The sequence below is a fragment of the Bos grunniens genome, chromosome 12, assembly GCF_055505025.1.
Source record: "Bos grunniens cultivar Pamir isolate PY7600 chromosome 12, Bosgru_T2T1.0, whole genome shotgun sequence".
NCBI lineage: Eukaryota > Metazoa > Chordata > Mammalia > Artiodactyla > Bovidae > Bos > Bos grunniens.
In genome coordinates, this window is record NC_141176.1 from 72646120 (window position 1) to 72662381 (window position 16262).

Below are 16262 nucleotides of genomic sequence, written 5' to 3' on the forward strand. Positions count from 1 at the left end.
TCCAATGACATTTTTCATAGAATTAGAGCCCCAAATTTTACAATTTGTATGGAAACACAAAAAACCTCAAATAGTCAAAGCACTCTTGAGAAAGAAAAATTAAGCTGGAGAAATAAGGTTCCCTGATTTAAGACACTGAGTTGGTCAAAAAGTTTGTTACATAAAATGTTATGGGAAAACCTAAATGAATTTTTTGGTCAACTCACTACAGAGCTGCAGTGCTCTAGATGTATGGCACTGGCACAAAGACAGAAACATAAATCAATGGAACAGGCTAGAGAGCCCAGAGATGAACTCACAGATAGTCACCAAATCTATAACAAAGGAGGCAAGAATGTGCAATGGAGAAAAGACGGTCTTTTCTCTTTTCAATGGAGAAAAGACAGTCTCTTCAAAAAGACAGCCTCTTCCCAGCTGCTGGGAAAACTGGACAGCTACATGTAAAAGAATGAAATGAGAATACTCCCTAATACCATATACAGAAATAAACTCAAAATGATTTAAAGACTGAATGTAAGACCAGACACTATAATACTCTTAGAGGAAAATAGGAAAAATACATTTTGACATGAAAAAATAACTGCTAGATGTTTTATTGATCTTTTCATTTCAGAGAAGTGCGGTGTATTTCTTTTAAAAAAATTTCTACTGTGCAAATCTGAGTGACCAATTGTTCGTGATGTTTTGAGTTGTTGTGTGTGCCATTTAGAGTCACCCTTCCAGGGAAGCTCTGAAACCTGTAAAATGTAGGCGAGCCTTGACTATAAGCAGGCAGATTTGGAGGTCTGACAATGTCCATCCAGTAATTCTGGTTTCTGAAGGATGTAAGCACACAGTCTTTACACACCCACCCTGCTTTCCAGCAACTGTGGGGATTTTATTTTCCTAAGTTGGGCCAATTGCTTCACTTTTTCCTGCCTGAAAAGAATTACACCTCTGATTTCATTTAAGTTTGTGAGTCTTTTACAGTGCAATTCTAAAGAGAAGAGGTGGGGAGATTAGTTAACCATCAAATGTGAAAAACAAGAAAGGATGATCTGCTGATCTTGAACTCACAGGACTATTTAATGGTGAAATTATGACATCTTAAAAAAAAGGAAGTACTAGTTAATTATTTTCCTATTTGTTTCCAAGTTTGAGATCTTTTTTTCATGGATTCTCAGGTAGCAAAATTAGTCTAGAATTTCAGAACATATTGTTCCATGGACAAAGGGTCAATGCTAATCTAAATTCTAAAAATGATGAGGTGGTACAAGTGGTAGATAATACTAAGATCTACCCTTATTTAAAGTACATTTGGAGGTTTCTATAAAAAGAAATAAATATGAGTTTATTTCAAGAGTGAAGTGTGTGGTTTAGATGTATTGCTTCTGGGATTGACCATGTTAGCTTTAGTGATAATGCTTGGAGAAATCATCCCATCATTGTGTTTCTCTAGGAATTGCTTCTTTATGACTGTTTTAAAGAAAACCTACCAAATCTTTCATTGAAAAACATACAAATGTGATAAATCATTCCTAGAGAAAAAGAATAATGGGATGATTAATCACTCTAAGTGCATGCATGTGCATGCTCAGTCATGTCTGACTCTTTGCGACCCCCTATGTAACTATACTCCGCCAGAAACATCTGTCCATGGAGTTTTCCAGACAAGAAATACTGGAGTGGATGGCCATTTCCTATTCCAGGAATCTTCCCAAACCAGGAATCAAACTCACGTATCTTGCATCTCCTGCACTGGCAGGAGGATTCGTTATCCCTGCACCACCTGGGAAGCCCATCACTCTAAGAGGTATCACTAAATCAGTGAGATCAATTTTTAAGTGAAATCAAAACCCTAGTTACTAGTTTATAAATGATGCCAAACTGGACATGTGAACCCAAACTCACAGAGTTGGCCTGAGAGTGAGTAGGAGGAAACCACTATGTTTCCTCTTTTAAAGTCCTCTAGTTCTATTTCTTCCTTCTTCCTTGGGAGAGGTGGACATTCAGAAGGGATACAGTCCTGTGGATGCTGCCTGTCTCATCTTGGTTATTTTTCAAAGTATGCTGAAAATACATTTTTCATATACTGAAAACTAATTAACTTACTATAAACTGACAAAAGTTCATCAGAAATTAGTGCTGATTGGGGTGCAAAGGCAACTCCACAAATGTAACAGGAATGTACCTGAAAATGAAGCACTTTATCAAAGGTTAAAAGATCACAGTAGATAAAACTCTCAAAATGAATCATTGAAGTCTTGCTTCTAAAAACAAAAACAAAACAGCTTAGATTCTAGGATATGGAATTAAGTATATGGGCTATTACATCAAAACTGGGAAGAAAGCACGCAGTCAAATGGTCAACACTGATAGTATCTTTATTAGGACAGAAGTATGTCTCATATGTCCATATAGTCAAAACTATGGTGTTTCCAGTAGTCACGGATGGATGTGAAAGTTGGACCATAAGGAAGGCTGAATTGATGCTTTTGAACTGTGGTGCTGGAGAAGACTCTTGAGAGTCCCATGGAGAGCATGGAGATCAAACCAGTCAATCCTAAAAGAAATCAACTCAATATATATTGGAAGGACTGCTGCTGAAGCTAAAGCTGCAATACTTTGGCCACCTGATGCAAAGAGCTGACTCATTGGAAAATACCCTGATGCTGGGAAATATTGAGGGCAGGAGGAGGAGAGGGAGACAGAGGATGAGATGGTTCGATGATATCATCAGCTCAATGGGCATTAGTTTTTTTTTTTTTTAAACTTTACAATATTGTATTAGTTTTGCCAAATATCGAAATGAATCCGCCACAGGTGTACATGTGTTCCCCATCCTGAACCCTCCTCCCTCCTCCCTCCCCATACCATCCCTCTGGGCCGTCCCAGTGCACCAGCCCCTAGCATCCAGTAAGGAGATGGTGAAGGACAGGGAAGCCTGGTGTGCTGCAGTCTGACAAATAGTCGGACATGACTGAGCGACTGAACAACAAAATGTCTCATCACAGAGGAAAACCAAGATACAGAAATCTGGGCATCAGCAGCACGTGCATTAGGAATCATGTGGTTCAGTCCTTGCTGTGGGACAGTTTATATGTCCATTTCCTGGGGCCTTATGTTTTGGTGAAGGGGCTCTCCCTCGATTTCTTTTACTGCTGGTCCTGCTCTAGTAAAACCTCTTCCCTGTCTGTTGATTGCATTTCCCTGTCTCATTCTAGCCCACATCAGCCTTTCTTTTTGAAAAGTAAGAAGGTTCCACAAAATATAGAAACTATCTGACATCTGTGTTGACTGCCTGTGAGGGGTGCTGGTGCCTGGTTGGTATATACAGTACATTTAGTAGATTATTTTGAAAATGTTTAAGGTGATAGAGTGCCTTACATTTCAGTTTATTATTTTTCAATTTTGCTATATTCTATTTTTTCCCAAGCTCAAAAACAATCTGAAGTATTCTGTACTGAGATTATAGTTTTTTTAATTAATTTATTTTTTTAATTGAAGGAAAATTGCTGTACAGAATTTTGTTGTTGTTTTCTCTCAAACATCAACAAGAATTAACCATAGGCACACCCATGTCCTATCCCTCCTGGACCTCATTCCCATCTCCTTCCCCATCCCATCCTTCTAGATTGTTATAGAGCCCCTGTTTTAATTCCCTGAGTCATAATATTATTTGATCCATTTTCCTTAAGTAATAACTTTTTCAGTGCTTTCCACTGTTTAAAGTGTGATGTTATGATATCTTGGAGCCAGTTAATTGTTATAACAATACATTCCTTTTACACTTATTCTTAATAAGAAAATAGTGTTATATAAAATTATTTATCTATATGGATTTATTTTCTAATTTATAGGAACAGACATATCACACAAGGAGATTCACTTATGCCTTCATTCATACAGCCAACAAATATCTTCTGAGAGCTTGTTAGACAGGCAGTGTTACAGATTCTGGGGCTATCAGTCATCAAGAGACAAAGTCTCTGCCCTGTTGGAGCTTAAATTCTCTTGGAGAAGATGGAAAACAAGCCTGTGCATATGTAACAAGGTCTCAATGCTGATACATGCAAAGGAAGAAAATGGAGCAGAACGTGAAGAGGCACTGCTGCTGCTGCTAAGTCGCTTCAGTCGTGTCCGACTCTGTGCGACCCCATAGATGGCAGCCCACCAGGCTCTGCCATCCCTGGGATTCTCCAGGCAAGAACACTGGAGTGGGTTGCCATTTCCTTCTCCAGTGTATGAAAGTGAAATGTGAAAGTGAAGTCGCTCAGTCGTGTCTGACTCTTCGCAACCCCATGGACTGCAGCCCACCGGGCTCCTCCGTCCATAGGATTTTCCAGGCAAGAGTACTGGAGTGGGTTGCCATTGCCTTCTCTGGAAGAGGTGCTAGCTGAGGGCATTACTAATATTGGGCAATATCTATTGATCTGTTATAAATTCTACATGTACTGATTCATTTTATACTCTATCAATGTTAGGAGGTTGTTACTGTTGTTCAGTTGCCCAGTTGTGTCTGACTCTTTGCTACCCCATGGACTGCAGCACGCCAGGCCTTCCTGGCCCTCACCATCTCCTGGAGTTTGCCCAAGTTCATGTTCATTGCATCAGTGAAGCCATTCAGCCTTGTCATCCTCTGACACTCTCTTCTTCTTCTGCCCTCAATCTTTCCCAGTATCAGGGACTTTTCCAGTGAGTTGTCTGATGGCCAGAAGACTGGAGCTTCATCTTCGGCGTCAGTTCTTCCAGTAAATATTCAGACTTGATCTCCCTTAAGATTGACTGGTTTGATCTCCTTGCTATCCAAGGGACTTTCAGAAATCTTCTCCAGCACCACACTGAAGGAATCAATTCTTTCGCATTCTGCCTTCTTTGTGGTCCAGTTCTCACAACCATATGTGACCACTGGGAAGACCATAGCCTTCACTATATGGATCTTGGTTGGCACAGTAATGTCTCTGCTTTTCAACACACTGTCTAGGTTTGTCATCATTTTCCAGCCAAGAAGCAATCATCTTCTGATTTCATGGGTGTAGTCACCATCTGTAGTGATTTTGGAGCCAAAGAAAGGGAAATTTGTCACTACTTCCACTTTTTCCCCTTCTATTTACCATGTAGTAATGGGATGTGATGCCATGATCTTAGTTTTTTTTTTTTTTTTTTCTTTCTTTTTCTTTTTTTAGTATTTAGTCTTAAGCCTGCTCTTTCACTCTCTTCCTTCACCCTCATCAAGAGGCTCTTTAGTTCTTCGCTTTCTGCCATTAGAGTGGTATTATCTGCATATCTGAGGTTATTGATGTTTCTCTAGCCTGTCTTGATTCAGGCTTGTAACTTATCCAGCCCGGCATTCTTCATGATTTGCTCAGCATGTAGGTTAAGCAAACAGGGTGACAACAGACAGCCCTGTTGTACTCCTTTCTCTATCTTGAACCAATCAGTTATTCCATACAGGGTTCTAACTGTTGCTTCTTGACCCACATACAGGCTTCTCAGGAGACAGGTAAGATGGTTTGATAGTCCCATCTCTCTAAGAGCTTTCCACAGTTTGTCATAATCTACACGTCAAAGACTTTAACATAGTTGATTAAACAAAGATACATGTTTCTGTGAAATTCCCTTGCTTCCTCTATAATCCAGTGAATGTTGGCAATTTGATCTCTAGTTCCTCTTCCTTTTCTAAATCCATCTTAGACATCTGGAAGTTCTTGATTCACATAATGATGAAGCCTAGCATGGATGATTTTAAACATGACCTTACCAGCTTGGGAAATGAGTACAATTGATGGCTGGCACATTCTTGGTACTACCCTTCTTGGGAATTAGGATGAGGATTGACCTTTTTCAGTCCTGTGGCCGCTGCTGAGTCTTACAGATTTGCCAACATAATGAATGCAAAATCTTGATGGCATTGTCCTTTAGAGATTTGAATAGTTCTTCTGGAATTTCATTGCGTCCATTAGCTTTATTAACAGCAGTGCTTCTTAAGGCCCACTTGACTTTGCACTCCAGAATGTCTGGATCTGGGTGACTAACCATGCCATCGTAGTAATCCAGTTCACTAAGATTTTTTTTTTTTTTTTTTATAGTTCTTTGGTGTATTCTTTCCACCTCTTCTTGATCTCTTTAGCATTTACTAGGTCTCTGTCATTTTTATCCTTTATTGTGATCATCTTTGGGCAGAATGCTCCCTTGATGTTTCCAGTTTTCCTGAAGACATCTCTAGTCTTTCCCCTTTTGTTGTTTTCTTGTGTTATTAAGCTTTGTTCATTGAAGAAGGCCTTCTTATCTCTCCTACCTATTCTTCAAAGCTCTGTGTTTAATCTGATGTACCTTTCCCTCTCTCCCTTGTTTTTCACCTCTTTTCGTTCTTCTGCTATTCAGAAAGCCTCCTCAGATAACCACTTTGCCTTCTTGCTTTTCTTTTTCTTTGGGATGGTTTGTTTGCCACCTCCTGCACAATATTATGTACTTCTGTCAATAGTTCTTCAGGCACACTGTTATCTAGATCTAGTCCCTTGAATCTATTTGTTATCTCTACTGCAAATTCATACAGGATTTGATTTAAGTCATAAATGTCTGTCTAGTGTTTTTCATGGTTTTCTTTAGTTTAAGCCTGAATTTTGCTATGGGAGGTTGGTGATCTGAGCCATAGTCAGCTCCCAGTCTTGTTTTTGCTGATTGTGTATAGCTTCTCCATCTTCCGCTACAAAGAATGTAATCATTTTGATTTCAGTATTGACCATTTGGTGATGCCCATGTGTAAAGTTGTCTGTTGTGTTGTTGAAAAAGAGTATTTTTTTTTTTATGACTAGTGCATTCTCTTGGCAGAGTTCAATCAACCTTTGCCTGCTTCATTTTGTTCTCCCAGGCCAAACTTGCCTGTTACTCAAGGTATATTTTGACTTCCTACTTTTGCATTCCAATCTCTGATGATGAATAGAATATCTTTTTTAGGTGTTAGTTCTAGGAGGTCTTGGAGAAGGCAATGGCACCCCACTCCAGTACTCTTGCCTGGAAAATCTCATGGGCGGAGGAGCCTGGTAGGCTGCAGTCCATGGGGTCGCTAAGAGTTGGGCATGACTGAGTGACTTCACTTTCACTTTTCACTTTCATGCATTGGAGAAGGAAATGGCAACCCACTCCAGTGTTCTTGCCTGGAGAATCTCAGGGACAGGGGAGCCTGGTAGGCTGCCATCTATGGGGTTGCACAGAGTTGGACACGACTGAAGCGACTTAGCAGCTAGGAGGTCTTCTAGGTCTTCACAGAACTGATCAACTTCAGCTTTTTCAACTTTGGTAGTAGGGACATAGACTTTGATTACTGTGATGTTGAATGGCTTGCCTTGAAAACAAACTGAGATCATTCATTTTTGAGGTTGCACCCAAGTACTGTGTTTCGGACTTTTGTTGATTATGAGGGTTACTTTGTGTCTTCTATGGGATTCTTGCCCACAGTAGTAAATATAATGGCTATTTGAATTCAATTCACGCATTCCCAACCATTTTAGTTCGCTGATTCTTAGAATGTCATTGTTTATTCTTACCATCTCCTGCTTGACCATGTCTGATTTTCCTTGATTCATGGACCTAACATTTCAGGTTCCTATACAATACTGTTCTTTGCACCATTTTATTTTACTTTCACCAACAGACACATCAACAACTAAGCATCATATTTGCTTTGGCCAAGCTGCTTCATTCATTCTGGGGCTATTGGTAATTCTTCTCCACTCTTCCCCAGTAGCATACTGGAAGCATTAGTAATAATGGGCAATATCTATTGATCTGCTGTAAATTCTACATGTACTGATTTATTTTGTACTCTATCAATGTTATGAGGTACCAACCTTTATAATTATGGTATTATAGTCTGAGAATTTAGGAAGCTAAGGCAGAGTAAGTTTAGTAACTTGCCCAGTTGGCAGAGCTAGGTAGGACTTATGTCCAGGCTGCCTGCCTTTAATCCTCCATTTTTTTTTTTTTTTTTTTTGCTGTGCTAGTTCTTCATTGCTGCTTGCAGACGTTCTCTGCTGCTGCTGCTGCTTAGTCACTTCAGTCGTGTCTGACTCTGTGCGACCCCATGGACTGCAGCCTACCAGGCTTCTCCGTCCATGGGATTCTCCAGGCAAGAACACTGGAGTGGGTTGCCATTTCCTTCTCCAATGCATGAAAGTGGAAAGTGAAAGTGAAGTCGCTCAGTCGTGTCTGACTCTTAGCGACCCTGTGGACTGCAGCCTACCAGGCTCCTTCATCCATGGGATTTTCCAGGCAACAGTACTGGAGTGGGGTGACATTGCCTTCTCCCAGACTTTCTATAGCTGCAGCAAATGGACTATTGCCGGGAGCCGGCATATTGCATATTGAGTGCATATTGCATATTGCATATTGAGTGCAGCACTTTCCACAGCATCATCTTTCAGGATCTGGAATAGCTCAACTAGAATTCTATCACTGCTGGGAACAGGAGCTCCACCCATGGCAAAGGTCATGAGGAAGGATGCTTGGCATACGCAAAGGTGGGATCGAGCCTCAGGAGTCCCCCTGGAAATTCTCAAGCATCTACCCCCAAAACCAGAATCTGCCTACTTTCTGCTTTGTGCTTTCACCTACACCTCTGACTTTATGGGGGTCTGTCCCCCACTACCTCTCTCTGAAAAAAGAGTTAGCTTACAGCTCCAGTTAATAATTCCTGGGTGTGACAGTATTTAACCTACAAACTCCTTTGGATATCCTCTAGCCTGCCTGAATAGGTTTTTCCAGCCACATGTGATTGTTCAGAGCTTCCCAGCTGTGAGAGGCAGGAGATGTTCTAAATGGTCTAAACACAGATTCCTTTGAGTAGTTAAAAGATTGATTAGAAATTGTATTGGTGAAGGGTTTTTCACTTATTGGGCCAATGTTTGCTGCTAAGTCTCCATACTCCTTACCTACTGTGTCCTTGGCAATGTATTGATTGATATAATGGGTGTATAGAAATGTAAATGTAAATAGTAAATGTTTGTAACCTTGCACCCTTGAGTTAATTCTTTTCTTGATTGAGCCCACCTCACCTTTGCCCTATAGGAATGCAACTCTGTCCAATGCTTTTTTGGAGGCTGGCACCTGACTTTGGAATAATCACCTTTAGAGAAAAATAAGTTTCTTAAAATGTTAACAGGCCTCCTGGCCAGAAGATGATGTAATTCACCTGAACTTTTGCATATGATAAGTTTGAAAGCCTGGCTTCGATTAGGACCAGGAACTGCTGTCCTTGCATGACTCCACTCCTTCCCCCATTATCCTCTATGCACAACTTAAGGTATAAAAACTACTTTGGAAAATAAAGTGCAGGCCTTGTTCACCGAAACTTGGTCTCCCCATGTCGCTCTCTCTCTCAAATTCTGGCTGAGTCTCCATCTGGAGCACAGAACCCGCCATGCTTGCTAATTATGCCTGGGCTTCTAAGATCCGACCGGGGAGGCCTCAATGTCTCCTCTCCTTCGGGAGAATGGAAGGACGCCTGCGGCCTACGTAAGTGGTGCAAACTTCTTGTCTTGAAGTTTTATTGGTCTCCCGCGTAAACCAAGCTACTCAGCCTCTTTTCTCCACTGAATTTTCCTACTGAGCTATCCTCATTCTATTACTCTTTATATCCTTAATTAACGTTTAATTAAGCAGTTGTTTCCTGATCCTCGCCTACGCCGTCTGTCCTTCGAATACCTTGGATCAGCCGGGGCTGGACCCTGGCAGGCTATCTCTTTATTGCAGTGCATGGGCTTCTCATTGCCATGGCTTCCCTTGTTGCGGCTCTTTAGCTCTAGAGACACAGACTTCAGTAGTTGCGACATGCAGGCTCTGTAGCTGAGGCTTGTGGGCTTTCGAATGTGGCCCCAGTAGTTGTGGCACATGGGTTTACTTACTCCATTCCATGTGGGATCTTCCTGAGCCAGGGATCGAACCCATGTTCCCTGCATTGGCAGGTGGATTCTTAACCACTGGACCACCAGGGAAGTACCAAGCCTCCAATTTTTTGTTTTAAAAATTTCAAATTACAGGAACATGAAAGGAATAATATGATGAAGACATATACACCTTCACCTGGATTCATCAGCTATTATGTCTTCCTGTTTTTTCTTCCTCTCTTTTAAAAGTCTATATTTTGATGAATTGTTTGTAAGTTGAAGAAATGTTTATTTAAAAGTTAGAATCACTTTTTAAAATTTAATTTTATTTTTTAACTTTACAATATTGTATTGGTTTTACCATATATCAATATGAATCCACCACAGGTATACACACGTTCCCCATCCTGAACCCTCCTCCTTCCTCCCTCCCTGTACCATCCCTCTGAGTTGTCCCAGTGCACCAGCCCCAAGCATCCAGTATCCTTCATCAAACCTGGACTGGCGACTCGTTTCATATATGATATTATTCATGTTTCAATGCCATTCTCCCAAATCATCCCACCGTCTCCCTCTCCCACAGAGTCCACAAGACTGTTCTATACATCAGTGTCTCTTTTGCTGTCTCATATACGGGTTATTGTTACCATCTTTCTGAATTCCATATATATGCGTTAGTATACTGTATTGGTGTTTTTCTTTCTGGTTTTAAACATATAAATATATACCTTGTGAGAACAGGACATTCTCTTATATGTCCTAATACAGTTATCTCAATCAATAAATTTAATAGTAATATTACACTGTTATCCAGGATATTTTCAGATTCACTAGTTATAATTCCTAGTTATTTTTGTTTACCCCTTCTACTATCCTTTTTCCCATTTTAATACTTAATTATAACTTGATTTTATGATTACACTACAGAAAACCTTTATATTCATATATTCTCATAGCCATCCCTGATTTATAAATGAAAACAGAGTCTCAGAAAACATCATTTTCTGAAAACATTTCCTCTAACAACCCTTTTTCCTCATAAAGTGGATATGGACAAAATCGAAGGAAAGTAGAAAACCAAATTAGTGATGAGATGTCATCCAAGTCAGGGGCAAGTGTGAGTCAGGATGTGTCTTAAGAAAGTCCAACCACTTGTACCACAGTCCAAGTCTTACCCTTTAGATTGTGTGTACTTCTCAGGATAATGCTGCATAACAATACCATATTTAATTCTAACTCAGAATTCCCCTTTCTTGGGATTGGACTCCATCAATAGCACAATTCAGGTTTACATTCATAGATATGTTCCATCATTTAGGATACCTGAAAATAAAAAAATGAAAATACTCCTCACTAACCCTTGGTGTGTTATTATCTGACATTATAATGTGTCAGATAACTTATCGGCCATCACTCATCAATCTGTTGGTCTCTTAATTTGAAGTGCATTTTGTCTTTGTTCTTTAAGTATAGCCTGAGTTTGGTTCATGCTCTATAATATTTTTCCAAAGTAAATACTTATTTAATTGACCCCTACCACCAAACGTACTTTTCAAGTATCTGTGGTAGTCAAAAATTTGTTTTTCCTCTAATAAGTACAATTTTATGAAGATAGATTAATATAGACATCACCTATATCCATATTCTGGGGGAAATAAGGTGTTGTGTCTTATTTTCATATAATGAGTTTTCATATGAAACTCCGTGAATGAGTTTTCATTCACTGTAAGACATTTATGACACTGAGGAAAATGCACTTGATTGGTCCACTATTTATAGAATTAAACTTGGGAAAGAGTTGTTATCAAAATAGGCTCCAGTTGCCATTGTTTGAATTTGCATATTGTAAACTTCAACAAATGGTAAAGTGTTGGTAAGATTATATCTTCAGAGAAAAAGACTTACTGTAAATATTTTTAAAGTTTTTCTTTAGTGTACCAACTCCTATGCAAAGTGAACTTTGGGAAACTTGACTCAACCATAAAGATCATTTTAACTTTTCTGTTGAAACCACACTGGGAGAAATGGCTTCATTTTTTGAGAGACTTACTTAACTAATCCCTAGGCAGGGTTTCTGGTGTATATCCTGTAGCAGGGATGGAGGACACTGAGATCTTCCTGTCCTTAGTTGACTCCACCATCTTTCTCAGTGAATGCTCATTGGAAAGAGCTCTTCCTATCACCCTGGCTGTACATGCAATATGTGTAAGAAGTCCTGAGGACATCAAAGCTCTAATGTCTAAGAGGTTTGTCTACTTTAGTAATAGTTTGCTTAGGAAAAAGTCATTCTTTCTGTACCTACAGGTGCAACTTAAAGAAGCTATTGAAGGTCTTCCTGGTAAAATGAATGCTGAATTAGCAGAATCCGGGTTGAACTTGAGTTCTGGACAGAGACAATTGGTGTGTCTTGCTAGGGCTATCCTCAGAGAAAATCGGATATTGATTATTGACAAAGCAACATCGAATGTGGATCCAAGGTATGGAGCTGAGACCGGGAAACCTTGAATCTGACTTGTCAGTGTGGTAAATGGAAAACGTTTAGTGATGCTTAGAAATGTTTCTAAGTGCTCTCTTAGTCCAATGGATATCTTTTGATAATATCAATTCCAGAAAACAAAGGAAAAACCAAGACATTTTGTATGGCATTAATGTTGTTATGAGGCATCCTGAGAGAGCTATATTCCTAAATCCAGCTCCTTATAGTTTCAAGCAATTTTGAGGGAAGATTATTTTCCATCATTTTATGAAAAAGAGTAAATTTCTAAATAGATTTTTATGCTTAGTTTTTTAGGAACAAGATTATATGTTAACATACTGATTTTTAGAAACATTATAAAAATATCATATATTTTTAAGTCTTAAGTCTGCTTGTCATGTCTTTACTGAACTATATTAACTTTTTTTAAATATAGAACTGATGAGTTAATACAAAAAACAATTCATGAGAAATTTTCCCAGTGCACTGTGCTAACCATCACACACAGTTTGAGCAACGTCATTGACTGTACACGGATAATGGTAAGACCCTACCATTTTAGCTTTTTTCATTTATGTTAAGTTTTTCAGCATATCCATCCTTGTAAAACTTGATAGGAACCTCCAGTAATTTAATTTTCTCTTAGTTTCTCCTCTCATTCCTGAAAATTGTTGTTGTTCAGTCGCTCAGTTGTGTCCGACTCTTTGCGACCCCCTGGACTTTGACATGCCAGGCCTCTCTTTCCTTCACTATATCCCATAGTTTGTTCAAATTCATGTCCATTGAGTCAGTAATTCCATCCAAACATCACATCCTCTGTCATCCCCTCCTCCTCCTGCCTTCAAACTTTCCCAGCATCAGTGTCTTTTCCAATGAGTAGGCTCCTCACATCAGGTGGTCAATCTATTGGAGCTTAAACTTCAGCAGCAGTCATTCCAATGAATATTCAGGGTTAATTTCCTTTAGGATTGACTGGTTTTATCTTCTTGAAGTCCAAGGGACTCTAAAGAGTCTTCTCTAATACCACAGTTCAAAAGCATCAATTCTTCAGCACTCTGCTTTATTTATGGTCCAATTCTCACATCTGTATTTGACTACTGGTAAAACCATATATTTGACTATATGGACCTTTGTCGGTAAAGTAATGTCTCTGCTTTTTAATATGCTGTCTAGGTTGGTCATAGCTTTTCTTCCAAGGAGCAAGCGTCTTTTAATTTCATGACTGCAGTCATGGTCTGCAGTGATTTTGGAGCCCAAGAAAATAAAAGCTGTCACTATGTCCATTGTTTCTCTGTCTATTTGCTGTGACGTGTAGGATTGGATGCCATGATCTTAGTCTTTTGAATGTTGAGTTTTAAGCCAGCTTTTTCACTCTTCTCTTTCACCTTCATCCAGAGGTTTTCAGTTCCTCTTTGCTTTCTGCTATAAGGGTGGTGTCATCTGTGTCATATCTGTGGTTATTGATATTTCTCCCAGCAATCTTGATTCCAGCTTGTGCTTCATGCAGCCCAGCATTTTGCATGATGTTCTCTGGATATAAGTTAAATAAGTAGGGTGACAATATACAGCCTTGACATGCTTCTTTCCCAATTTTGAACCTTATTAGTATTGTTTGCTTTAGAAATACAAACATACCTTGTTTTATTGCACTTCCCAGAACTGCATTTTTTACAACTTGAGAGCTTATCATGACCCTGCTTCGAAGTCTATGGGCATCATTTTCCCAACAGTGTTTGCTCATTCCATGTCTCTGTCTCACCTTTTGGTAATTCTCACTATATGTCAAACTTTTCCACAATCGTTATAGCTGCTCTATAATTCTAGTTACTGTATAATTTCACAAACTATGGAAAATTCTTAAAGAGATAGGAATACCAGACCACCTTACCTTCCTCATGAGAAATCTGTATGCATGTCAAAAAGCAACAGTTAGAACTGGACATGGAACAACAGACTGGTTCCAAATTGGGAAAGGAGTATGTCAAGGCTGTATATTGTCACCCTGCTTATTTAACTTATATGCAGAGTACATCATGAGAAATGCCAGGCTGGATGAATCACAAGCTGGAATCAAGATTGCCAGGAGAAATATCGATAACCTCAGATATGCAGATGACACCACCCTTATGGCAGAAAGTGAAGAACTAAAAAGCCTCTTGATGAAAGTGAAAAAGGAGAGTGAAAAAGTTGGCTTAAAGCTCAACATTCAGAAAATTAAGATCATGGCATCTGATCTCATCACTTCATGGCAAATAGGTGGGGAAGAGTGGAAACAGTAATAGAATTGTTGGGCTCCAAAATCACTGCAGATGGTGATTGCAGCCATGAAATTAAAAGATGCTTGCTCCTTGGAAGGAAAGTTATGACCAACCTAGACAGCATATTAAAAAACAGAGACATCACTTTACCAACAAAGATCTATCTAGTCAAAGTTATGGTTTTCCAGTAGTCATATATGGATGTGAAATTTGGACTATAAAGAAAGCAGAGTGCTGAAGAATGGATGCTTTTGAACTATGGTGTTGGAGAAGACTCTTGAGAGTCCCCAGGACTGCAAGGAGATCCAACCAATCCATCCTAAAGGAAATCAGTCATGAATATTAGTTGGAAGGACTGATGCTGAAGCTGAAACTCCCCACCTGATGTGAAGAACTGACTCATTGGAAAAGACCCTGATACTGGGAAGGATTGAAGGTGGAGGGAGAAGGAGATGACAGAGGATGCGATAGTTGGATGGCATGACCAAGTCAATGGACATGAATTTGAGTAAACTCTGGGACTTGGTGATGGTCAGGGAGGGCTGGCGTGCTGCAGTCCATGGGGTTGAAAAGAGTTGGACACAACTGAGTGACTGAACTGAGACAGATTCAGGTAATTTTGAACTCTTTAGAGAAAGCTGCCCTTAGCAATGATTCACAGTAGTAAACAAAAGATTAACAGGAAAATGGCCTTTATGCCACTTAATAAAAGTTTCCAGTTAAATACAAAGGATGAAATTAGCTGCAGTATCTGGATGTGGAAAAACAATCCATGTCTTGTTTAGAGTTCCAGCATATTCTCTTCTTTTTAAAAAAATTAATCTTATTTATTAATTTTTCCCTGTGCTGGGTCTTCCTTGCTGTGTGGTCTTTTCTCTAGTTGCAGTGAGTGGGAGCTACTCTTCATTGCAGTATGCAGTCTTCTCATTGCATGGCTTCTCTTGCTGCAGAACACAGGCTCTATGTATGTGGGACCAGTAGTTGTGGCTCCCAGGTTCTAGAGCATAGGCTCTATAGTTATGGAGCATGGTCTTAGTTGCTCTGTGACACGTGGGATCTTCCTGGACCATGGATCAAACTCATGACTCCTGCAATGGCAGGCAGATTCTTTTACCACTGAGCCACCAGGGAAGCCCATCCAGCATATTCTCTTAAGATACATTTACTCTAAATATGACCTAAATGAATTAAATATCACTGAACATCAAAACTATTTTTAAATTTGTATCACCTTTTTCCCCTCCAGAACCATTAACCACAGTCACTAATACGCAGAAAGAGTTGAGAGCCCCTTCCTCTCCCTTTCAGTTTCAAATTAGCAGACTTACTAATGAGCAATAAAAGGGGTAAAAGGCAGGAAGCTGAGAAAAGAAAGGGGAAGAAAGAGAGTTTGTGAAAACAGATTCAGATCCTAGGCAGTTCAGGTTGGGCTGGCCCTGTGTGCTCTGCAGGCTGTAATCACAGGAATTTGAAGCTCAATTTCTTACTTGCTTCTTTAGTCTTGTCCAAAGAGAAAACTGGTTTTTATAAATTTCTTCTGTGCAGAGCAGTCCTGCAAAAGCTGCTTATGTACCAGATCTTTTTACCAGGCTTTCACTCGGAAAAGTAAACTACACCACATCCAACTTCATGAAGCATCCCAACCTCTCAGATAAGGGATTCTGC

General features: G+C 39.6%; 1 protein-coding gene across 1 annotated transcript in view; it reads left to right on the forward strand.

Annotated features, from left to right (window-relative positions):
* LOC147361888 (ATP-binding cassette sub-family C member 4-like) overlaps nucleotides 1-16262 on the forward strand; it is a 171299-nt gene that overhangs the window by 146862 nt on the left and 8175 nt on the right. Inside the window, exons 28-29 of the mRNA XM_086330218.1 lie at nucleotides 12168-12340; nucleotides 12776-12881. Of these exons, the coding sequence (XP_086186344.1) occupies nucleotides 12168-12340; nucleotides 12776-12881 (279 nt within the window). The remainder of the gene's footprint in view (nucleotides 1-12167; nucleotides 12341-12775; nucleotides 12882-16262) is intronic.